The sequence below is a fragment of the Bos taurus genome, chromosome 27 (assembly GCF_002263795.3).
Source record: "Bos taurus isolate L1 Dominette 01449 registration number 42190680 breed Hereford chromosome 27, ARS-UCD2.0, whole genome shotgun sequence".
Classification (NCBI taxonomy): domain Eukaryota; kingdom Metazoa; phylum Chordata; class Mammalia; order Artiodactyla; family Bovidae; genus Bos; species Bos taurus.
In genome coordinates this window covers 33,546,274-33,571,426 of record NC_037354.1, presented here as the reverse complement: position 1 = coordinate 33,571,426, position 25,153 = coordinate 33,546,274, and the positions used below count along the sequence as shown (strand labels likewise).

The 25,153-nt window shown below is 54.8% G+C and overlaps 1 protein-coding gene across 10 annotated transcripts in view; it reads left to right on the top strand.

The window, feature by feature from the left end:
* Window positions 1–22,999, top strand: part of FGFR1 (fibroblast growth factor receptor 1) — a 50,602-nt gene extending 27,603 nt beyond the window's left edge. For 2 of the 10 annotated variants that reach the window (XM_059882166.1, XM_059882167.1), the window contains exons 3-18: window positions 7,985–8,251; window positions 9,607–9,696; window positions 9,957–10,129; window positions 11,810–11,933; window positions 12,905–13,095; window positions 15,395–15,539; window positions 17,456–17,659; window positions 18,471–18,615; window positions 18,813–18,934; window positions 19,441–19,551; window positions 20,062–20,252; window positions 20,840–20,962; window positions 21,116–21,186; window positions 21,392–21,529; window positions 21,697–21,802; window positions 21,984–22,999. In XM_059882166.1, the coding sequence (XP_059738149.1) occupies window positions 7,985–8,251; window positions 9,607–9,696; window positions 9,957–10,129; window positions 11,810–11,933; window positions 12,905–13,095; window positions 15,395–15,539; window positions 17,456–17,659; window positions 18,471–18,615; window positions 18,813–18,934; window positions 19,441–19,551; window positions 20,062–20,252; window positions 20,840–20,962; window positions 21,116–21,186; window positions 21,392–21,529; window positions 21,697–21,802; window positions 21,984–22,160 (2,378 nt within the window). In that variant the 3' untranslated portion in view covers window positions 22,161–22,999. 10 annotated transcript variants of the gene reach the window in all.
* Window positions 23,000–25,153: the final 2,154 nt, after the last annotated feature.

Here is a 25,153-nt window from a genome sequence, read left to right as displayed (position 1 = left end):
GTAAGTTTTCAGTTCCATTTCAAAGCCAAAATAACGTAATAAAAACCTTGACAGAGGGCTCCCGGGGCCCCGCTGGGCTGTTCTGTCTTCCTTTTAAGTTGCTTTCAAAGCCACCCCGAGTTCCTCCCCCACCCACAATTGCCCCCTCATTTATCTCTGGGGAGTTTGTGTCAAGACTGTAAACATTCCTGGACCACCAGTTCCCCACGTTACCAAAGAGCACGGCCCCTCTTCTAATTTTCTCAACCCAGAAACACAGAATCCAAAGGATTTCCTAGGAATGAAGAAGCTCCAATCCTTTGGCTACCTAATGCAAAGAGCCAACTCATTGGAAAACACCCTGATGCTGGGAAAGATTGAGGGCAAGAGGAGGAGGGGGCAACAGAGGATGAGATGGTTGGATGGCATCACTGACTCAGTAGACATGTATTTGATTAAACTCCAGGAGATAGTGAAGGACTGGTGAGCTGCAGTCCATGGGGTCTCAAAGAGTCAGACAGGAATGAGCGACTGAACAACAAAAAGGGAAGACAACTGTGAAGAGCTGTCACACCTGGATTTGTTGAGGGGCTAGCTGTTCAAGCCTACACCCTTCCTCTCCAGAGTGGGCATAGAGATGATGCCACACTGACCTCACAGGATAGATGAGACGTACTGATGGATCGGCCCTCGGCTGAGCATTTTGAATGAGGGCACAATAAAGCTGTGAAAATCTGTAAGTCACATTACAAATGAGTTGAGCGACAGAGCTGCAGAGATTTCCAGAGAATGAGTTTTCATGTCTGGGGAAGTGATGGAGAGACAGAAACAGTGTTATTTTAGGAGAAAGCAAAATAAAGGGCGGTGAGGGTATTGGCTTGGCAGGGTGAGGGGACAGGAGAGCTGGGGGGGCCAGGACTTGAGAGGCCCCAGGTCCTGGAGGAGGGCATGCAAACCAGGCAACCAGAGGCATGAGGGGATGGGACGCAGAATGCCTGGGCCAGGGCTGGGACAGTCAGGATGTGTGATGGGGGGGGAGGGGTGGCCAGCCTCTTTGCCTGACATTCTTGATCTTTTCAGTGGATCAGGCAGGGGTCATCTGAGGTCATCAGCTCAGCTATAAGCTGCACTCAAGAGGGACTTGGGGGGACTTCCCTGGTGGTTCAGTAGTTAAGACTCGTGACTGTTTTGTTTTTTTTTCGTGACTGTTTTGTGACTTTGGGAGAAGTCTCTCGACCTCCACTGTCTCGTGTTTAACTGAAATGCATGCAAATGAGCACAGACGTGAATAAGCACACTCTGTAAAGCATCAGGTGCCGCGCCAAAGTGGGGCACTACTGTTAGCCCTGGGTCCGCCATGGTCACAGGGCTGCCCCACCCCCACCTCCCAGTTTCCTCGTCGGCCAAATGTGCGCAGTCTCACCTGCTCAACTCTAAAGGGTAGATGAGCATGACCAGGAAAGTGCACTGTAAGTAAAAAAAAAAACACCAAGTTATCAAGTAGTGGTTGTGGAGGTGAAGGAATGAGAAGAGGAGGAGGCTAAAGCAGCCAGCTGCAGAGTCCCATGGGAGGAAGGTAGGAGACACAGGTGTCATTAGGCGGGACCCAGGGGCCGACCAGAAAGGGTTTCTTTCGCCTTCCGCAGGCAAGGATTGCAAAGACGGTACAAATAGAGACCCTTTGCACTGGTCTCTTTCAAAGGTTCTGGATGCATGTGGATTCCAGAGAGTCAGGCCACCTGGGGGCAAATCCCTGCTCAGCCACTTACTGACTAGGTAGGCTGTCTTGGACACATCCTGAACCTCCCATGCCTCCATGTCCCCTCTGTCGAATGAGGGTGACGGTCCTCACTTCAGGGGGTTGTTGTGTACTTGGCATACCATCAGCTTCTGCATTCCCAGGGTAGAGGTAACAATGGTATCAACCTCCTCTGGGCTTCCCGGTGGCTCAGTTGGTAAAGAATCCGCCTGCAATGCAGGAGACCCAGCTTCGATCGCTGGGTTGGGAAGCCCTGGAGGAGGGCATGGCAACCCACTCCAGTATTCTCGCCTGGAGAATCCCCATGGACAGAGGAGCCTGGCGGGCTCCAGTCCGTGGGGTCACAGAGTCGGACACGACCAAGCAACTAACACTTCACTTTTCATGGTTGCTCTGAGGATTCAGGGATACTCTGTGGTAAAAGCATTCACAGGATATGGGATGTAGATAATAAGCCTGCTGCCAGTATTGGCCAATATTGGAGTTACTGTTTTCAGAGTTGTTTAAGGATCCCAAGATAATATATGGGGAGGCGTGTGGTCAGTCGTAAAGTGCTATGCAAATATGGTGCTGTTCCTTGCTGGGTTCATGCGAAGTTGTGGGGCTCCGGGATGGATAGCTTCCAGACCAAATTGGTTCTTATGGGACCAAGGCTGGTGAAGTGGTATTTTTAAAATACATTTTCAGGTATGTTTGTCCATGTGGCATGAAAGGCCTGCATTCACAGAGACTGCAGAGGAGTGTGTTCGCTGGGACTTCTTCAGTGGTTCTGTTCTATCCACCCACCTTTAAGTTGAAATCATTTGGAGGGGGCTGTTTTCTGCTGTGTCTTCTTTTATTCCAGGCAGGCCATATGGTCTAGCCTCATCTCCCGTCCCCTTCATCCCGAGGCACAGCCTTGCTCGTAAGCACCCCATCTATTTCTGCTCCCTACAGAGTTTCACTGCCTTCCCCTACCATCATGTTCCCCAGTGCTGCGAACATTGCCATCTGCCTTGACCACCAATACTTAAGTTCTGAAACCTTGGAGCCTGTGCTGGGTCACCTGCCCTGGGCTCTCATATTCTTCTCCCCTTACCTCGTGTTGTATGATAAAGTCCTCCATACCAACCAGGTATTGTGTAAATCTTATCACCCTGGCTAGCCCAAGGCTGGAAGAAGGAACTGGCAACCCACTCCAGTACTCTTGCCTGGAAAATCCCACTCCAGTGTTCTTGCCTGGAGAATCCCAGGGATAGGGGAGCCTGGTGGGCTGCCATCTGTGGGGTCACACAGAGTCGGACACAACTCAGCAGCAGCAGCAGCCCAAGGCTGACCAGCTCTTTTGCTCCTTATTTTAATCCATGACCTCTCTTTGCACAGCAACAAGGGCTCACAGAGACAACCCACTGATAGCCATTCTGGAGAAAGTCCCTGTCTTCTTCGATTTGGGGGAAACTGGGGTCTCATCTTCCAATGAACACGTTTGTATGGATTTGAGCCTCCTCGTGGTCGTTGCCCATCCTACATGGTACCCGGGGCTGGCAGAAGACTCGGAGTTTAGAATCAAGAACTTGGATCTGAACAGATGAACCCAGATCAGAGCTGCCTGCTAGATGACAGTGGCAGATTTCTGGCCAGTCCTGCCATGAGCCAACTGCTATATCCTGTTGGCTCATTGGCAATTACAGAGCTCTGGTGTTTTGGAGGAAAGTAGGGAGGGAGAGGGACTCCGTAGGGCCCCACTAACATTAATCACATTCCTAGACTTGAGAAATACCACCTCTCACCTCTCTGTTTTTCTAGCTGCTTCCTTGAGGATTACTAAAACGTTTGGGTCCCTGATCTGTTTCTAGTTCCCCTTGGAGGGTGGAGAGGTTCCATTAGAGAAGCAGATGAGACTGGTGATTGCTGTCTGAAGCCCCATCCCTCCCACTAAGAGTGTCCTGGGTCCAGCCAGCACGGCCTTCCATGGTCCACCTGCTGTCTGCACTGTCCTAGAAGCTGTCCCACAACCAGAGTCCTCCTCAGCCCCAGATTCAGGAGGCTAAGCAGGAGGCTTCGTTCCCTCCTGTCTTCCGGAGAGATGGCCAGGGCACCTTTGATCCTCTAAGGGTGTGCAAGTCAAGTCCAACCCTAACCCTAACCTTCTTGCTCCCAGTGACGATCATAGTGACTCTGATGTGGGCATGGAAGCAGGATGCACCGTTTTCCTCCGGGGCACCCCAAGCACCCTGCACCCAGAGCCTGTCGGGGTGAAACGCATGCCAAGTGCTTTCAGCCTCAGGCCAGGTCCCCACGGAATACAGATACCCAGTGTCCCCCAGCCTCTGTTGCCCACCTCATCTCTCAGGAAACAGGACACACAAAGCGAGTGTGTGGCTTTGCAGTCTCCCCCACAGCCTCCCCACTCCAATTCATCAAGCGTTGGAATGTCTTTTCAAGTCGCTGCCCAATAAACTGCTTTCTGTTCTTCATCAGTCATGGCCAGCCCAATAAAGGTGTCAGCTCCTTTCTTGCTTCCTGATGCCTAACGACACGAAGAGCCCTGGTGCATGGGTCCTGGTCAGAGAAAGGCCAGCTCAGTGGAGACGGAGCCACAGATGCAAAGGCCTTTCTAACGGGGACATAAATGGGGGACCCTGCAAGACCGCAGGAGAATGGAGAGTAATGACTTGGTTGTTGCAGGCAGCCAGTGAGCATGGATGCCCACATCAGTTGCCTTACAGACGACGCTCCAAGATCAGGGCTGCTAGTCCAGGTGGTGACACAGAGGGGCAGGGCCCAGTAAGCCAGCAGATGGTCAGTTACCTTTCCATTACCTCCTCGAAGAAAGTGGCATTTACCTGCTTTGTAAATGGAGGCTTTGACACACATCCCAAGAGCACTATTAGCCACGAAAAAAATCCACCGGAAACCAAGAGCCATAGGTTTTGGTTCAAATTGAGAAGAATGTTTTCAGTTCCCCTAAAATTTAGTCTTTGCCAGATGCTAACTTCAAGACCTACTGAGTATTTTTCTGTGTTTCTGACATTGTCAGGCACTGTGGGAAAACTATAATAGACCATTCTATTGGTCTGAGTTGCTTTCTGTTTCTTAGGCAAGACATGGACACTTTTGACAATTAGGAAAAGATACACCCAAATGTCCATCAGCCAACAAACAGATTAATAAAATGTGGTATACTCACACAATGGACTATTATTTGGCCACTAAAAGGAATAAAGTACATGAGACAACATGAAAAGAACCTTGAAAACATGATAAAAGAAAAGAGGACACACCAAAAAAACTATATTGCACAAGTCCATTGATATTAACTATCTAATATAGGCAAATCTATAGAGACAAAGCAGATCAATGGTTGCCTAGGCTGGTGGAGGGGGAGGGGATAGTCAGTGACTGCTAATGGGTATGGGGTTTCTTTTGGGGGTGATACAAATGTTCTAAAGGTAGATTGTGGTGATAGTTGCATTCTGTGACTGTACTAAAAAGTATTGAATGATACGTTATAAATGGGTGAATTTTATGATACGTGAGTTATATCTCAATAAAGATGTTTGAAAAAGCAACAGTGCAAGATGGCATGGAATTAAATGAAAATTTGTGCTATTCAGATGGTAACTGTTTTTACAGAAAAGGAGGGTGGGCGTCTTGGATGGTGCACTTTGAGTAGGTGGGTAGGAGAGTTCTAGAGAGATGCCTGACAGCCTTGAGCAGAAGTCAGTTTTGTTGTGGCTGCAGAATACGGTTAGTGCAGAAAACAGCCAGACTTGGCGTGGAAGGCAGGGAGAAGACGGTTGCATGGGGAGGACGGAACAGACTGAGAGGAGCCTTGACGGCAAAGCATGGGGTTAGAGTTCACCGTCTACACAGTCTTCGATATTGATCAGGAGAATGAACGGGACGAGCACACCGTGGCATGGAGCATGGGGCTGAGCTTGACCTCCAGGGACTGGGACAAGAAAGCTGGCTCTTGAGGCTTTATCTAGATCGTGCAGAAGAGTTCTGTTTGCACGTCCTGGCCAGGAAGATCGGGGAGTTTCAGATCCAAGTGGAATCAGCCCGAGCTGGCCCCAGCAGAGCCAAGTGTCCCTTTGTTGCTTTCTCTTGGGGCAACGCCCGTGTTCTCCCTGCTACCTTTTTGTTTCTGAGACCTGTCAGAGGCTAAGAATTTGAGTTTACCGGAGTTTACTGTTTGACCAACGGCTGGTACAGATCATGAGCTGCAAAATATTTAATCAGTGAGGTCATTGCAGGAAAATGAGATTTGATCCATAGGAGCGTCTTCTGTTTCCCTAAGGGTCAAGTCTGAATGGCTTTTCTTCTGCCTCCTCTTGGCAAAACCACAAACCATTAAAAATGGAAAGAATAACTTTTATTTTCCAAGACCCACAAAAGCTTATTTTTAATCAGTGTGTGGTCTGCTCACCTTTGCGGTGTGCCTCTTGACCTGATTCACAAAAATAAATGAGTGCGGGCCCAGTGGTTTGTTTCCAAACCCTTTTAAACCAGCACCTCCTTTTTGATGAGTCAGTATTTACCTAGGATTTAAGACAGAGCCCTTGGGTCAAGGGGCACCCGGCCTGCAGCCGTGGCCTCTGAGCCTCGTCCGAGGCCTCCCCCCACAAAAAGCTACTGTTAGTCCCTGGTGCCCAGGACACATTTCATCGGTGAAGTTTCTAGCAGAAACCTGTTGGGGACTTCAGAAAGAGTGGGTTAAAATGAGGTGGTGAAGGAGAAGCGGAGTTTGGAAGGGAAGACAATGGAGAGACAGTGCATCATCGTCAGATTATTCAGCAAGCCTTTCTTGGTAGCTCTTGTGGGCCAGGGCCCTCCTGGGTAATGGGGTTTGAAGGTAAATGTGACATGTTCCCACTCTGGCAACCTTATCGAGAAAGGGGCCTTTCCTCCAGGGTGACAAGTGCGAGGGGAGGGCCCCTGACCCAGACTAGGGTCAGAAAGGCCTTTGAGGCAGTTTCCAGCCAGGCTGAGAACCAGAGGGTGGGTGGAGAGCCAGGCAGAGACGCCAGCGCGGCGGGGCCAGGTGCCTTTCAGAGCCTCCCAAATCCGGGACCTGCAGGGGGGCTGCCAGCAAGCCTCTGATGGCGAAACGGGGGTAAGAAAGAAAGAAGGCTGCAGAAGGCAGTAGAAACCAGGCAGGTGGTGGGTGTGAGCTACTTCAGGTGTGTTGTTCTGGTGGAGGCCGGGCAGAGGGCAGAAGATGCCAGGAGCAGACGTGCAAGTGCCGAGAGGGATGGGGAGGTGCGTTTCTCTGTGTTAGTGTGGACGGGGTGTGCTTGGGAGAAGACGGATACGCCCGAGGCTGGCCTTGTCCTGTGTCCGGCCTCAGGCCTTCCTGTTGGCGCGAGTTCAGCGTTGCTGGTCGAGAGGGATGGGTGTGTGGACCCCCGGGCTTGGGGTGGGGTGGGGGAGCAGTGCCGGGGAGTGGGTGTGTGTGCCTGTGTGTCAGGGGAGGGCAGCGGAGAGGAGGTTGGGGGCTCGAGAGGGGGAGCCCTACAGTGGGACGAGGAGAAAGGAGCTTTGTGTGGAGCAGCTTTTGCTGCCAGGGCAAGTGTGGGTTTTGTGGCAGCTGCCGGCCTCCGTTCCTAATATAGTCAAAAGCTCCGAATCCTCTGGCCCAACACCTGTTAGCCTGAGGCTCCCCTGAGCTGACCTCTCCTCGGGCCGTCTCTCCCACATATACGCCCTGTGCATCGGACTCCTTGCGGGGCTCCAAGCACCCCCCAGTACTGATCACTTGAATCTAGAACCCCACCCATGACACGCTGCCCACCACATGGGGGGCTGCTGCATTTTAGTGGAGGCTTGTTCCTGGGGAGAGGGGTGAGGCTGCCCCACCCAAAAGTGAACAGTGTGTTCCCCTGGGAAGCGGCCGCTCTTGGTAAAGAGCTGTGTGTATGGGGAGGGGGTGCTCTTAGACACCCAGGGGTCCTGGGGAGGGCCAGAGCTGCCCCCCCCACCAAAAGATGGATGGAAACCCACTCTGAACCGCTTAATGCTGCTGCAGCTGCTTCCTAACTTCGCCTGTCTTCCTTTGCCCTCTGGAGGAGTAGGGTGGATGGGAAGCATTGGGAGTGCCCAGGGAGCCAGCCGTCCCCCCGACTGACCCGCCACCCCAGCTCCGTACCCCGCCCCCCGGGGATGCTGCAGCTCTGTGCGGCCGGCATAATGCCTTTGTCTTTCCCCATTCCTCCTGCCCCCTTGCTCCCTCTGCCCTCATCCTGGTCCCTGCGGCGGCTGCAGCCCAGCCCTGGGGAGCCCCTGTGGAAGTGGAGTCCCTCCTGGTCCACCCCGGTGACCTGCTGCAGCTCCGCTGTCGGCTGCGGGACGATGTTCAGAGCATCAACTGGCTGCGGGACGGGGTGCAGCTGGCGGACAGCAACCGCACGCGCATCACCGGGGAGGAGGTGGAGGTTCGGGGCTCCGTGCCCGCCGACTCAGGCCTCTACGCCTGCGTGACCAGCAGCCCCTCCGGCAGTGACACCACCTACTTCTCCGTCAACGTCTCAGGTGGGTAGCCAAGTCCACCCTCCGCCTCTCCCCCGCAACCCCCCGCCTCCCTCTCTGCTGGTCTCAGGGGAAGACCGGCCTCTTCCTCTGCCGTCATCCGCGCCCTCCCCTCTGCTGCAGAAGCTGCCACCCACTAACATCGCTCCGGCCCGCTGCGCGGCTTAGCTCTCAGGGGGTGACTCGGGGTGCTGGCCTCGGGTTGGAGAGCGAAGGACTGCCTGAACCCACCTCGGCGGTGCTCGCTAACACCCCTCGGGGGGGCAGTGAGACACAGTGGTTTCTCCAGCACAGCCTGCCCAGGTCATCGGGGTGCCCCAGGGCTCAGGCAGCTTCCAAACTCTTGTTCCCTGGCCGTTTGGACTTGGTGCTGGGCTTAGTCATCAGCGCCCCCAGATTCGTGGTGAGGTCCCTTTGGGATAGTGGATGACCCAGTTGCACCACTGTAGTCACGGCTTGATGGGAGACACGTGTTCTCTAACTTCCAGACCTGTGTTATGGCAGCCAGGGAACCCTAGAGCTCTGTGACTCAGGGGACTTGCCACTTGTAGGATGTGACTTTTACAAAACCTTAGGATTGAACCGCGTAGAGCTGGAATTCTCTTTACACCACTTATGCATCTCAGGCTGTGAGCCTGGCCTCTCCCCCGCCCGCCAAACATCCTCTAGAACGCCCTCTCCCCAGCAGAGGGACATGCCTCCTTCACTTCCCTCCAGATGCCCCCAAAACACTAGAAAGGACTGGGGAAAGATCTGGCACGAACCCTGATGGGTGACCACACACTCAAAGGAGTGGATACTTGTTGGGGGCAGGTGTTGGCAGCTGCCCACTGTGTCGTGGGTTCCTGTCCACTGTGGTTGAGAAGCGCAGTTCCCCGACCTCAGCGGACACGTGCTAGAAACGTTGCAACTCCAGAGAGTTCAGCCCAGGGCTTCGGAAATGGCTTCTGGCCATAGTGCCTTGATCTGTCTGGGTTTCCAAAGGAGGGTTTGGGTGCCCTGGCTGCTGGTTCTGAGATGCGGCGTGAGCCTCTGAGTGCAGGGTGGACTTAGGTTAAAGAGAACCCCACCTATCCGTGATGGGGCAAAGGCTTCGGGGCAGGGAAGGGCAGTGTGTTGGGGTCGGTGGAGGAGGGGGACAGGCACAGGGCGTGCAGTTCTTACATAAACCGTGTCTGTCCCACGGAGGGACGGACACTGAGGGAGGCGTGGTCTCAGGAGGCTCGGTGGGGAGCGGTCGCTGCGGTCGCCTGTTACTGGACTGGCCCTCGTGTTCCCGGGGTGGCTGTGGACTGGATGCGAGCTGCAGCCTCTTTTCCTGGGGGAGGGACCTCAGCGCCCCCTCCTTCTTGCCCTAGATGCGCTCCCCTCGTCGGAGGACGATGATGACGACGATGACTCCTCTTCGGAGGAGAAGGAAACAGATAACACCAAACCAAACCGTATGCGTGAGACACTGTTTCCTTCCTTTCTGGCCTCCGGGCCCGGGGATTGGGTTGGAACAGAAAAGGGAAAGCTTAGGCAAACGACTCGAGAAGGGAGGGGTAGCAGGGCACATGGGAGTCACGACGGGCCACATGGGGGACCCTGGGGGACCACCCCTCTGGGGTCCGGACCGGTGTGGGCATTGTTTACAGGTGGCGAGCAGGTGGGTGGGGCCTCCCCCGAGCCTGACCAGGCCCTGTCTCTCTCTGCTCTCCCTGGGCAGCCGTGGCTCCGTACTGGACGTCACCAGAAAAGATGGAAAAGAAACTGCACGCAGTGCCAGCTGCCAAGACAGTGAAGTTCAAATGCCCTTCCAGTGGGACCCCGAACCCCACACTGCGCTGGCTGAAAAACGGCAAAGAATTCAAGCCCGACCACAGGATCGGAGGCTACAAGGTATCTGGGTTTTTATGAAAGCTGGAGTAAGGCGGGCAGGAGACGCTGCTTAGAAAATCCTTACTTATATGCCTTTAATTGTTTTAAATAACACTCTAGAAAATTTTCAAATACTAAAAAAGAAAATAAACTTAAATCTTTTTAGTCTTTTTTCTACGTATTTGATTTTTGCATGGTCAGTCACATTGACTATCTAATTTCTTGCCAGTTGTTAAGGTTATGAGTCTTTTGCCATGTATTTGAAAGATAATTTTTCATGGCTTTATAATATCCCAGTATTAATTGCCCCATAATTTAATGAACTATTTTGTGATACTATTTTCCAGTTTTGCACTGCTCTAAATAATGTTATGGTGAATATCTTTGTAAAGTCTATGTCAGTATTTTAAAATACTCCTCTTTAGGGACAGATTGCTGGAAGTTACTAGAGCAAAGTATAAGCATTTTTAAGCTCTTGATGCATGTTACCCAATTCCTTTTTTTTCCCCCCTAATAAAGTTAGGTAATTTTATTCATTTGTTCACTTATTCATTTTTTACACCAACATTTTGTGGATACATGTCTTTCCAGAAAATGTATTAGGCAGTAGAGTTCAAAGTCCAATGGGAAGACATAAAATTTTACTGTGACATTTGCTCTAATGGAAGATGATGTAATGAGTAGGGGTGTGATTTTTTTTTTCATTTTATTTTATTGTGGTAACAGTTACTTTCTTAAAGGGGACAATGAATTCGCCCTCCCATAGCAGAGTATGAGAATGATAAACTGGCTATACTTTTGCCAACAAATTTGACAGGTGAGAGTATCAGATTGTTCTCTGTGGGCTATTTTGCTTAGGAACAAACTTAGAATTTTCATGTGTTACTAAGTGGTTTCCATTTCTTGCTGTGGAAATTGTTCAAGTCCTTTGCCCGTTTATAATTCTAGGAAGAATGTATTCATCTAATCCTCCTTTAAACCCTGTGATCATTCTCACCATTCCTGTTTCTCTCCCATCTCACCTAGCTGCTCTTTTCTCATTAATCTTGCATAAGAAAAGTAGAGGAGGGGCTTCCCTGGCTGTCCAGTGCCTAAGACTCCTTGCTTCCAAAGCTGGGGGCCTGGCTGTGTCCCTGATCAGGGAACGCGATCCCACATGCCGCAACCAAGACCCAGAGTAGCCAAATGACATAGATGTTAAAAAAAGGAAGCAGAGGAAATCAGAAAAACAAACTGTTTATAAAGTAACTCAGCCAGCAGTTGCTGTGTGCAGCACCCTGTGCTCTGGGTCTTATGAGGCAGCGTCCTGCCCAACAGGGTCCATCTAACGGGAGCGCGGCACCTGTGAGGACTGTGAAACGAGACATCAAGGGTGGACACGGCTGGACTCTTAGCAGGACGCTGCTCTGGCACAAGAGCAGTGTGGACAGGGGTGCAGGGCTAGGAAAGTTCCCAGTGTATCTGGGAGGGCTCCGAAGGCACATTTGTCCAGATTGCAGATGGCCTTGGCCGTGGCAGGCAGACTTTCCGAGTCCTCACACCCCTCTGCCTGATGCCTTCCTGCAGAATGTGAGTGGGCTGGGATGATGGTCCCCAGCTCCCTGTGCAGCCGGGCTGCGTGCTCTGACTGGAGGGTGCGTGGCTTCTGCCCACCTTTCCCTCCAGACCCGCATTGGGGCCCTTTGGCATGTTTCCCCTCAGGTCCGTTATGCCACCTGGAGCATCATTATGGACTCCGTGGTGCCTTCGGATAAGGGCAACTACACCTGCATCGTGGAGAACGAATACGGCAGCATCAACCATACCTACCAGCTTGATGTTGTGGGTAAGAGGGTGGCGACAGAAGGAGGAGTTTGGTGGAAGGAGCAGGGATGCGGAGAACACAGCCTGGGAGCCAGGTTCACTTAGGGGTGGAGTCAGGATTCTGTGGCGTTTATTAGCTCCGTCACTTTCCTTTTTCAAACCTCCCTTTTCTTATCCATCAGTGGAGTTGGGAGGATCAGTGGTACCACAGGTTCATTGTAAAGGGAAAGGTGCTGTTGAGTCTCTCCTGCAGGAGGTGACTGGCATAGTGGTGGTTAATCTAGCTTAATAGTAGCTACCACTCCACAGATGCGAGTGGTCTGCCGGGTACAGTAAATACACCACAGGCAATTCTTCTAGCACCCTGCAAGGCAGGCGCTGTTGTTCCCGTTGTACAGAGGAACACACTGAGGCTCAGAGAGGTCAGTCCACGCAGACTCCAGGCACTGCACGAGACACTAGGAAGAACGCCGTGCCTCTTGGTGCTGTGGTGCAGCCTCTGTCTTCCAGAGGCTCTGAATCTCATTCTCTGGCAACCTTAAGGTAAAGAGTTTCACAGCCAGTGTTCTGCCTTGGCTTTAAGAATATGGTATGCAAAGAAGCTTCTGGGGAATTCCCTGGAGGGTCAGTGGTTAGGACTCAGTACTTTCCCTGCCATGGCTCGGTTCAGTCCCTGGTTGGGGAACTAAGATCCTATGAGCCATGCAGTGCAGCACCAAAAAAAAAAAAATACAAGCTTGTGATCCAGGAGGTCTGGGGTAGGACCTGAGGGTCAGTGTTTCTAACAGGCTGGTGAAGCTGGCGCTGCAGTACCCAGACCACACTTTGAACAGCAAGAGTCTGAGTGACTGTGGGTTTAGTTGCGGGCAGGTAGGCTGGGCTGAGGTCCGGGAATGTGTCTCTGTGCTGGTCCTTGGGATGCTCTATCAGCATTCCAGCCAGGAGCAGCCATGGCAGGGCCTGACGACCCTCTCCCATCCCGTGCCCTCCCAGAGCGGTCCCCTCACCGGCCCATCCTGCAGGCGGGCTTGCCAGCCAACAAGACGGTGGCCCTGGGCAGCAACGTGGAGTTCATGTGCAAGGTGTACAGTGACCCGCAGCCCCACATCCAGTGGCTGAAGCACATTGAGGTGAACGGGAGTAAGATTGGGCCGGACAACCTGCCTTATGTCCAGATCTTGAAGGTAATCCTGGCTCCGGTCTCCGTGGGCTAGGTTCGGGGAAGGAGGCCTGTATCTCCTGGGGTCCAGGTGGCTGGGGTCCGGCTCAGTCCCCGCAATCGGGCCCCGGTCCTTCTGCTGAGTCCAGCCTCCATCTTATGTGGGGCCCTGGCCACTTTCTGAAGGACCAGTGGCAGGTCGTAGGTGAAGGCTCGTGGGGCGCTGAGGGCTGGGGGTGAGCACTGCTGGCTTCTGAAGAGCTTGGACGGTGACCGTGCCCAGGCTTTCAGGTCAGCTTCTCCGGGAAGGCATTGGCACTCAGCTCTCCCACCGCCCACTACCACAGCCTTCCCAGCAAGCGTCTCCCGGTCTCTGCCCTGCTTCCGGAGTCACGTCCTTTCTGGCACGTGGGCACGGTTTAGCTTAGGTAGGGCTGGAAAAGCCAAGGCCACGGGTCAGTCCTCAGTGGTTTCAGGAGTAATGGCACTTTCTTCTTTTTTTCCTCCCACTCCCAGACTTCGAATGTCCCTGAATGCTCCATTAATCCAGGGAAGCTAATTGCCTAATTCTCCAGTGGATCTTGCAACAGGAAGTAGCCAGAAGCTGGGAACCTGCTTTCCCTCCTGGTCCCAGCCTTAGACCTCCTCCTCCCTGGCTTGGCTGTTCCAAAGATTTCCCAGCCAGCCGCCACGCTCCTCACCTTGGGCCCTGCAACTGCCGTGTAGGAAGTGGGCCCGGGGCCTTGGACCTTGGCTGCTGTCTCCATTGGCAATCTCTGCCCTCTTCCTGGAGGAGGGGGTTTAACACAAATGAAACATTTGCTTGGGGCAATGATTTTTTCATTCAGTTTGTTTTTCAGTCACATGGATTTTTAAAGTCCACTTTTTTGTCCTGCTAACAAGGGAAAGAGGACAAGTGTTACCTCAGCCTCTTGCCTTAGCTCCTGGGCCCACCTTAACACCACACGGGAGCAAATACGGCCACATCTCCGTGTTGGCCCAACTGACGGCGTGTCGTTGGTCTGTTCCAGCATTCGGGGATAAATAGCTCGGATGCGGAGGTCCTGACCCTGTTCAATGTGACAGAGGCCCAGAGCGGGGAGTATGTGTGTAAGGTTTCCAATTATATTGGTGAAGCTAACCAGTCTGCGTGGCTCACAGTCACCAGACCTGTGGCAAAAGGTAACGGGGAGCTGGAGGGGCCCCTGTGCTGGGGTTTGATGGAGGCCCTGAGCTGCCAGGGCAGCTGTGGGGAGGCCAGCGCCCCACTCTCCCTGTTAGCCTGCTGTTTCTAGTGCCCAGAGCCATGGAAAAATACCCGGCCTGGGGCTGGATTGGTTTGGCTCTGTGTTGGTGTCACCCCTCTGTGCCTTGTGTGTGTTCTTGGCTGCGTGTCGGGTGCGTCCTGGGTGATCCTGGAGACTGAGGGTCCGAGTGATGGCGAGGAGAGAGGACCAGCATCTGTAGTGATGTGAGTGTGCGTGTGGGGGATGTGGATGTGAGCGGGGTGTGTGGGGGGGGAGGTGTGGGGGTGTGTGTGTGGGATGTGGGTGTAAGTGTGAAGGTCAGTGTGGGGAGGGCTGAGTGTGGGATGTGGGGGGTATGTGTGTGAGAGGGTGTTTGTGTGGGTGTGAGTATGGGAGGGTGAGAGTATATGTGGGGTGAGTGTGTGTGTGTGGGGTGTGTGTTATGTGTGGGGTGGGGGGGTATTTGTGTGGGTGTGAGTGTGGGGGAGTGGGTGTGGGTGTGTGTGGGGGCTGTGTGAGTATGTGTGGTATGTGAGGGGGTATGTGTGTGAGTGAGTGTGTGTGAGGGCTGAGTGTATGTGTGTGTGGCTGTGGGGGGTGTGTGTGAGGGTGTAGGGGGCGCTGTGAGTGTGTGGGATGGGGGTATGTGTGTGGGTATTTGTGTGGGTGTGTGCGGGGGGGGTGAGTGTGGGTGTGAGTGTGTGTGTGAGGCTTGCAGCCCCCTCCGTCCCTCCTGTGTGCCCCCTCCGGAAACCAAACAGCCCTCGCGCCGGCCCATTTCTCCATGCGCTCGCACCGCATGCTGGGCTGGGCCGGGGCTGCCGCGCCTGGTGACGGGTGTAACCAGCCATCCGCGTCGTGCCGTCAGGTCTGCCGAGTTCCTCCTCAGGCTCTCACCCTCTTCCTCTAACAGGTCTCTCGCTGCCTGGTGATTTTTGTCTGTCCATTGTTGCAAAGGAGATGCTGGGGAACCTTTCTTCCTCTGGTTATTTTTTTCTTCCCCCTTTCCTCCTCCCTCCCTCTCTGAGAGGTCTCCGGTCCCGGGCTTGTCCATGTGGCTTCCGTTGTCTCTTCTAGACGGCCGGAGTTAACACCACCGACAAAGAGATGGAGGTGCTGCACTTAAGGAATGTCTCCTTTGAGGACGCGGGGGAGTATACATGCTTGGCGGGTAACTCTATCGGACTCTCCCATCACTCTGCATGGCTGACCGTTCTGGAAGGTATACACTGTCCTCCTCCTCTCGATGTCCTGCCCTCACCAGGGGCACGGGGGGAGCATGCATCGCAGGGTTGGGGGAGACACAGAGCCGGGCTCCATACGCAGCAGGCGGCTCCGGCAAGTCATCCAACCTGTCATTTGGCCTCGTGGGTCGAACCTTCTTGGCTCACCCCCAGAGCCTTCCTCCTGGTGCAGGATCTCAGATTGCTCTCACTTGTGGGCCTGCCTCCGTCTCTCCCCCAGGCCAGAGCGATGCATGCGTGGGGTCTGGATCTAACCTGCAGCCGGGCTCTCCTCCAGGGCAGGCTCCTTCCCTCCTCGGGTCCAGTAGTCTTCCTTTATCGCCAGCCCCCCGAAGTCTCCGAGAGGCTCCCCCTGTAACTGAATATAGGTGCTCTGAAGTGAGGGGCTTGCCGCTCGGAAGCATCAGTGCCCTCCACCCTCCCCCTTGCTGATCTCGGTGGGCAAGGTTCCTCCAGACCCAGACAGTGGACTTGAGCTGCTTTGAGCGAGTCCTTTCCCAGGCAGCACAGGGGGCTCAATGGTGCCCATTTATCCTTTGGCTCCCAACACAGCTCCTCTCCAGAGGGGGCCGTGGAGGTCGGGCCAGGAAGGCAGGAGCCTGCAGCCTGGGCAGGGTGGTAGGCTGGTGGCGTTGGGGCTGGAGCCGGGCGTGGTGCTACTCATCCTGCGGACTCTGGTCTCTTTCTTTGTCCCTCCCTCTCCTCTGATAACGTGCACCCCCACTGGAGGCACAGAAGCGTTTTCTGTTTTTTTTCTCATCACTGTCTTTGTCCTGTGTTGTGCCTCCCGGTGGATGGTCTCTGTTTCTCCACGCTGGGGAAAGAGAAAAACAGAAACACTTCTCCCTGTTATCAGTTCTGCCATCCCTTGTCGCACCTCGGAGAGTTTTCTTTGGGCTAGTTTGGGGTCATGCCTGGGGCCTCCTGGGGGAGGTCCTCGGGGTTGCTGGCCCCTGCGGCTGGCGGGGGTCTTTAATAGGGGAGGGGTGGGGGAAGGGATGTCCTGCTGGATGGGACCCTCCCCACCTCCGTGCGAGAGGGAGAGGCTTGAGTTGTCTGGGCTTCAGTGAGGGTGGGAGGCGGGAGAGTCTGAATGGAGAAACGAATAAAACCCTCTCCCTGACTTTGCTCAGTGTGAGGAGTTAGACCTGTGAGTGGAAGTCTTAAGAGATGTTTCCATATTTATCTTTAATAATCCAGACGACATTTGCAAGCGAAGTTCTGTCTCCAGTTTGGCTAGGTGTAGACATTTTCACATCTGACCTGATAGAGATGACATAGGCAAAGCTGAGCAATGAAGTCGGGACATACGCTGGTTTTCTTGTTTCCTCCCTGCATCATTGTCTTTGTGTTATGAGTGCCACCGGATGCCAGGCGCTGTGGCCTGCAGACATGGATGAGGTGCCACCTGGGCTCTCAGGGTACCCCTGGGCCATCAGTAATGAAAGGCCGATGGATGGTTTGCCGTCCCGTGATAGTGTTGACGCAGTGCTCGGGCACTGTGGAGAAGGGCCGTGTGTCCATGGGAACACTGAAAGAGGCATCTAGCCCAAGTGAGTGCTCAGCTGTCTCTTGCAGGGCACCAAGTACCCATCCAGTCCAGCAGTCCCTGAGCCAGGAGGGCTCCTGAGTTCGTGGGCATGGGCATCGGCTAGCAAGATACAGTCCATCCCTCTGGGGATTCAAGTCAGGATCAGGGAACCTCACAGATCCCAGGATGTCTGCTGTGTGCTCAGTGTCAGGACCCCAATCCCAGCTAGGACCTAGCTCGGTTCGTCTCTGCCCCAAAGATTCCCAGAGTTTAGGAGATGGATGTTGAGTTTCTTAGGGAGCCGGGACCCTAGTGGACCAGCTCTGCCCTGAGCCCACTAATGTTCTGTTCACGCTGACCCAGCCCTGGAAGAGAGACCGGCGGTGATGACTTCGCCGCTGTACCTGGAGATCATCATCTATTGCACGGGGGCCTTCCTCATCTCCTGCATGGTGGGGTCTGTCATCATCTACAAGATGAAGAGCGGCACAAAGAAGAGTGACTTCCACAGCCAGATGGCCGTGCACAAGCTGGCCAAGAGCATCCCTCTGCGCAGACAGGTAACAGAAAGTAGACGGGGGGTTCGCACACTCTGCCTCGCCCTGTGCATCCTCCCTGCGCCCCAGGGGGGTCTGCGGTACCCGCTGCAGGGTCCCTGCTTCAGACTTTGGTGTCCGGCTTCCGGGTGGCAGCAGGGGAGTGTCCTAAGTGCTTGGGATCAGGCTCCAATTTCTTCTGGCCAATGAATCCTGTGAGCCCATCTTATCTCAACCACGGTGCCCTGCTCAGCCAGCCTGGGGACTGGGAGATGGTCCTCACCGGGCTGAATGCCTAGTTGATATTATGAATCTGAGCTTCCCCTGAGGGCCCATTAGGGGTGCAAACGTGCAGAGGAGAGGAGCTGAGCTGGGTCCCAAGATGCCCTCTCGCTCCTGTGCATCCGCCTCCCCCCATCCCAGGAGATGAACAGAGGGTGAAGGTGCGTGAAAGGAGAAAAGGAGGCAGGCTTCGCTCCGAACCGTGCTAATTCTGGAAGGGGCTTCAGGAGTCAGGAACCCCTCATCCACAGCAGGGTTTTCACATAAGGGTGAGGACAGGAAGAGAGTTGCTCTTGCAGTGATAAGTTACAGAATGTCAGGCTGTCATGCTCATGTGAAAGGCGAGTAATCCAAAACCCAGAAAGGAGTTGGTGGCAAACGTCAGTGTTAGAACCTCGGTCTTCCGACCTCCTGTGGCCTTTCTGCCTGTGCTGGGGAGGGAGCACCAGATGCCAGGTCCACACCTCTAACTTTAGCAATAAGTACTGAGCGGGGAGGGGAGGGACCTGCCGCTGCTCCCCTGTCCCTGCTGGAAGGGTGACCCCACGCCTCCCTGCAGGTGTCGGCTGACTCCAGCGCGTCCATGAACTCCGGGGTCCTGCTAGTTCGGCCCTCGCGTCTCTCCTCCAGCGGCACCCCTATGCTGGCCGGGGTCTCTGAATATGAGCTTCCCGAAGACCCTCGCTGGGAGCTGCCTCGGGACAGGTAACCCCCACCCCCCACCCAGGCTCATTATTCTAACGGGGGCAGTGGTGTGGGCTCAGACCTTCAGGGGAGCATCCAGAAGTGACTGCCACCATCTGCTCTTAAGTCAAGGGAACTGGAGGCGGAGGGGGAGTGGGGGTTCCTGTCAGGTTTGAACATTACCACCCCAGCTTACCCCACCCTTTGTTTCCCCGAAGACTGGTTTTAGGCAAGCCCCTGGGAGAGGGCTGCTTTGGGCAGGTGGTGCTGGCGGAGGCCATCGGGCTGGACAAGGACAGACCCAACCGTGTGACCAAAGTGGCCGTGAAGATGCTGAAGTGTATGTGTGCCTGTGTCCCTGCAAAAACGACCCCTTCCCTTTCCAAGCGAACTCTGGGCCTCAGGCTATTACCTGCACCTGCTCCACAGCCTGCTGAGGTTGTCCTGGAGTTGGGAGGCTTTGCACACCCCGCCATCTCACCATGACCTCACTTTGTTCCTTGGCGTCCATCATCAGGTGGTGACCCCAGATCCTTTTTTTTTGGCAACACCGGCAGCTCTCGTAAGAGGGAAGGGGAGATAAATTTCGATGTGAAAAGGAGAGGGGAGGGACTTCCTGGCAGTCAAGCAGTTAAGTCTCTGCACTTGCTCTGCAGAGGAAATCCCACGTGCCCTGTGGTGCCGCCAAAAAAAAAAGCCAAGGAGGGGGGGCGCGTAAAGAGAGAACCAAGTCCCAGAGGAAAGGGACCCCTCGGTGTTCACCTCATCCCCCTTCCTTAGTTTTTGTCCTGTCGGCCTTCCTTCCAACGCAAATGCTTCTCCATCCCCTCTGCTTTGTCCATGCAGCGGATGCAACAGAGAAAGACCTGTCGGACCTGATCTCCGAGATGGAGATGATGAAGATGATTGGAAAACACAAGAACATCATCAATCTGCTGGGGGCCTGTACACAGGATGGTGGGCGCCTTGCCTGCGGGCTTCCACCCATTACGGGGAGGGGCTCAGGCAGGCACTCAGGCTGCTGCCATCTGTCTGTCAGGGAGAAGATGTCTAGCTGGGGCGTCAGGGATCGGGCATTTCTCAGCCACGAGGGAAGCAGGTTGGGGGGAGAGGCCGGTTTCCATAGTCAGAATGTGTTTCTCGGGGTCCGTCCCAATGCCCACGGGCGTTCATCTGAGAGTCCAGGCACCTGGATCCACGCACACCATGTGGCCAGAAAAGGTGACTTGCTCCGGTTGAGGTCAGGGCTCTGGCCCTAGCTTTGCTTGGGAATGTCCTGGACTAGGCTGAGAAGAATGACTGCCCTTGCTTTCTTTGGGGAGTGAGATGAATTTCTGGAGCTCCCCTCAAAGGGGAGGTGAGGCCTGGGGAACAGGCTCGCGATGTGCCTTGGGGTTCCTCCGGGTGAGGCTCAGCACGTGCACCTGCCCAGTGGCCCTGACGGCCTCTCCGCGCCCGTGTCCCCAGGTCCCTTGTATGTCATCGTGGAGTACGCCTCCAAGGGCAATCTCCGAGAGTACCTGCAGGCCCGGAGGCCGCCAGGGCTGGAGTACTGCTACAACCCCAGCCACCACCCCGAGGAGCAGCTCTCCTCCAAGGACCTGGTGTCCTGCGCCTACCAGGTGGCCCGAGGCATGGAGTATCTTGCCTCCAAGAAGGTGTGGCTCCTGACGGCTCCCCTGGGTAGCGAGGGATCCCGGGGGGTGGCGGGGACATCAGAGCCAGGAGAGCTACGTGGCCTTGAGGCCTTGGGATTGGGCTGGACCAGTGTGAAGTTAGAATGATGATGCCTCAGCTGTAACTGGTTACAGGGAGGAGATGAGGTCCTGTGTGACAGTTAGGTGCAGCTTTGGGTGCTGGGTAAATGCTGCTTTGTTTGAGCCCAGCCCTGTATGGATGTGCTTGGCCGGGGAAACAGGGCATCCCCATGAGAGCTCATATGCACACTGGACAGAGAGGGGTTCAGCTCACTGCCTGCATGTTGAAAGCCAAACACCAGGAGGGAAACATACCTGGAGGGTTTACTGAAGTGATTGGGCGGCCCAGAGCTGGGGGTGTTTGGATGTCTGGCTTTGACCTACAGGAGAGGGACCCTGTAGCAGGGAACTGGATGGTTCAGGGGGTCGATGGGTGGGGAAGGCAAGGGCTGGTAAGGGAAGTGGGCCCACAGGCGGCTGCTGACCCTCCCTTGCGCCCCACCTCCACCCCCACCCCCCCAATCCCTCTTGTCCTCCGGGCTCCACAGTGCATCCACCGGGACCTGGCCGCCAGGAACGTCCTGGTGACGGAGGACAACGTGATGAAGATCGCGGACTTCGGTCTTGCTCGAGACATCCACCACATCGACTACTATAAAAAGACAACCAACGTAAGTGCGGGCGCTGCCCGTCCTCTGCCCCAGGACTCTGAGCCGCTGGGCTACCCCCACCCCGACAGGCTGGGTGGACGGGTGAGCTGGGTCCAGCCCTACGTCCGCCCCTGCCTGCCCCGGGCCACCCCAGTGTCCCCGTGCTGCTTGCAGGGCCGACTGCCCGTCAAATGGATGGCACCGGAGGCCTTGTTTGACCGGATCTACACCCACCAGAGCGACGTGTGAGTCTGAGATAAGCAGTTGCTGGGGAGAGCTTCCAGGGTGGTACAGCTCCCCGTCCTGTCTCGGAAAATGAACTAAACGTTGCCCCTTCACTTTGTTCCCAGAGGTTGACCCTCCATGGTCCCCTGGGGTCGTGGACTTGGGGGGAGAGGTGGTGAGGTCAGTGGGGGGCCCTAGCTCTGCGCCCACAACGCTCATCCACAGGTGGTCTTTTGGGGTGCTCCTCTGGGAAATCTTCACTCTGGGCGGCTCCCCATACCCTGGGGTCCCCGTGGAGGAGCTTTTCAAGCTGCTGAAGGAGGGTCATCGTATGGACAAGCCCAGTAACTGCACCAACGAGCTGTAAGCCTGAGAAGAGATGCCTGGGGTCCTGGGCTGGGCTCTGGGGGCGAACTGGGCTCGGGGCATAGAGGGAGGAGTAGGAGGCGCGCAGCCAGCCGCCCGCGGCCCGTCCGCCCTGAGCCTGTCTGTCCTCTCCCCCCCACCCCGACCTCGCCATCCTGCCCCAGCTACATGATGATGAGAGATTGCTGGCACGCGGTCCCCTCTCAGAGACCCACCTTCAAGCAGCTGGTGGAAGACCTGGACCGCATCGTGGCCTTGACCTCCAACCAGGTGAGTCTGCCCTTCCCAGACCCTGTGTGCCCGCCGGCCCGAATTCTCGCGGGATTCATTCCAAGTTCTCCCGGGATTTATCCCTAGTTCTCGCGGGGTTCATTCCGAGTTCTCGCGGAATGAATCCTGCCGCCGCGGGAAGGAGAGTGCGGGTCCTCCATCTTTTTGTCTCCGCCCTCAGGAGTACCTGGACCTGTCAATGCCCCTGGACCAATACTCCCCCAGCTTCCCCGACACCCGCAGCTCCACCTGCTCCTCCGGGGAGGATTCCGTCTTTTCTCACGAGCCCTTGCCCGAGGAACCCTGCCTGCCCCGACACCCGGCCCAGCTGGCCAACGGCGGACTCAAACGGCGCTGACTGGCCCCCACACCCCGCACCCCTTCCCGGACTCCATCCTCAACGCCTTGCCCCTCCTCCCGCTGGACTCGCTGCCTCCCCTGCGCTCTGCTGGCCGGCCTCCCTGAGGCCCGCACCCCCGAGCTCCCCTCCTCTCCTCCTCCCAGCCTGACAGAGGAGCAGGGAAGCCGGTCCTTGCTGACGGCTACTACGTGGCCTGCCCAACGCTGGACCAAGACCCCCTCCCTGCCGCCTGGAGGGTTGGGCAGTGAGGGCTGAGCCGCCCTCGAGCGAGAGCCGACTGAGCTTTCCTGCATTGGTTTTGCCTACTCTGCGCAGCCCATGGCCCGTGTTCTGTGGCAGATCCTCGGGCCAGAGCGGGAGTTGGGTGTAGGGGTGGTCAGCGCCCGGGCCTCCGCAGGCGACCTCTGTTCCAGACGGATAGTGCCAGTGGTTTATTGATTCCGAAACTAATTTGCTTTGCTGACCAAATACCTGGTACCCGAGGGTGGGGACGCAGAGGCCGGGAGCCGGCGGCGTGGCCCTGGGGCCCAGCCCCGAAGCAGGGGCTCTGTACATAGCTACGAAGAAAACACAAAGTGTATAAATCTGAGTATATATTTACATGTCTTTTTAAAAGGGTCGTTACCAGAGATTTACCCATTGGGTAAGATGCTCCTGGTGGTTGGGAGGCATCAGTTGCTATATATTAAAAACAAAGAAAAAAGAAAAAAAAAGAAAATGTTTTTAAAAAGGTCATATATTTTTTGCTACTTTTGCTGTTTTATTTTTTTAAATTATGTTCTAAACCTATTTTCAGTTTAGGTCCCTCAATAAAAATTGCTGCTGCTTCATTTTTATACGGGCTGTGTGACACGGGAGAGGAGGTCGGCTGTGAAGGAGCGAGGCTGACGGGCTCTGGGGCTGTCTGTCCCAAGATCTCTTCCCCATGGGTCCTGCTCCGAGGCCACTGGACAGCCCTCCTTCCTCTGCCGGGCTTTGGGAAAGGCAGGGAAAAAAGGCAGGCAGCTGTGTGGTGGGCAGGTAGGGGGGCACTGGGCCCAGGGCCAGGCCCCACCGCCCCTCCACCACACGTTTCCTTGTGGGGAACGTGGAGCCTGTGGGGTCTGAGAGTCAGACAGGGAGCTGAGGGCCCAGCTGGGAAGAGCCAGGAGTGGGGCTGAAGTGATGGAGAGGCAGGCCACGGATAATTTGACCCTGGGCGGCAGGCACTTAGACCTAGATAGTGGCTCCTCCTCTGTGTGGGTATGGTTCTGCCTGTGCTGCTTTGTCAGGGAGGACCCGTCACCTAAGACCAGCTTTACACCCAGGGCTCTGGCTTCAGGTTTCTTGTCTCCCAGGCTATTCTGTGTCCATCATGCCTACCCACCCCCCAACACCATTCTGAATTCGAGTGATCAGACCGCATGTGCTGGGGCTAGCACTTGGCCTCCTCCAGTTCTTCCTGTAGGAACTCCACCCCAGCCCTCAGGAAAAGGAAGACATTCCGTGAAGGTGCATTTTGGCTGCTGGGGAGTTTTCTTCCTCTGCCCCCACCAAGTAGGTGCCGGCTCCTTGGAACCTTAGGGCTCAGGCTGTTAGTTCTTCCTCTGCCCCCAAAGCTTGCTCTTCGCTAAATCCCTTCTGAGTATAAAAGCAAGTCCAGTTTCGTTTGGGAAGAATCGGGTTGCTCCTGAAGTTTCCTTTCTGAGCTGTTTCTTGGCCCCTTTTAGTGTTGGCTCATTATAAAGTTCTGTCTTCTGCTGGGTAGCTCTGTGAATATGCAACTGTCAACATATTCTGATTTGTGTTCACGTTTGAGGAAGGCATACATTGGTGAAGAACAGAATCAGGAAATGAATTTTAGCTTTTAAAACCATTTGTGGGACACCTTGTAGTGGTGCCTTTCATTGTAAAATACTGATGATAGTTTGGGCCCACGGTCATGTGAATGCGTGGTCGCTCTTTCACAAAGGGCTTTACGTGCCTTCAGTAGAGGTGGTGGGACACAACTCACTGTTGCTGTAACTACTCTAATCACCCATGAATTTCCCGAGAGACTGAGCTGTCAAATTAAAGATAGTGAAATTGACCTAAGAGAAAATGAAATGGCCATTTTACTTAGATGACCGGATTGGGTCTCTTGAGGAAAGAGATCCAGTTTATCTAATGAAGATGTCATGCTGTCAAGGCACTGAGTCTGTCTGGTTTCCTGAGGGTTAAAAGATGAGGGCCGGAGCATCGATCGATACCACCTTCCCGCCTTTTCTAATTGCCACAGGCCAGGGGTCACCGGTCCCCCGGCACCGCTAATGTACTGTATTGATCTCAGGTAAGTAAGATTGAACCACGGCTGAAGGAAATTTATCTCTGACAGTGAAGTCGCTGTGTTTCTCACAGCCGCCACTGGGGGGAGCCAGCGGGCCAGAACCCTGGGCAAAAGGAAGGTGTCGATCAGCGTTAAAGTTCCGTTAGTCTGACCCTACCTACCGGTGTGCACTGGTGGTGACAAGGAGATCTTTAGGTTTTAACACTATAGAGCATTTATTCGATATCACCGTTGTGACCTGTAATGACTGAAACACAATTAGTCACGGCACAGGTGCAGGTCCGTACGTGCCAAGCCACCAACACCTTTCTGTTGCAGAATTCTAGGGTGTGAGATGGGCCAAGTCTGACATCACCACCGGGGTTGGGCTTTAGAAAATGCCTAAAATTATACTCGGTGAGATTATTAGCAGCTGGTGCAGCCACAGTAGATGCATTTGTGGGGAAGAGCAGAGAGCAGGGCAAGGAGACAGGCTTCCACTCAGCTGTTGGGAGGCAGGTGGGCAGGGACCCAAGCACTGGGGCAAGTTCTAAGTTGCCACTTAACAGTATTTAGGGCCATTTACGCTACACTGCCTCCTAGACGTCTGTCCTGGCACATGGAAATAATGTTTGCTGCTGCTGCTGCTAAGTCGCTTCAGTCGTGTCCAACTCTATGCGACCCCAGAGACGGCAGCCCACCAGGC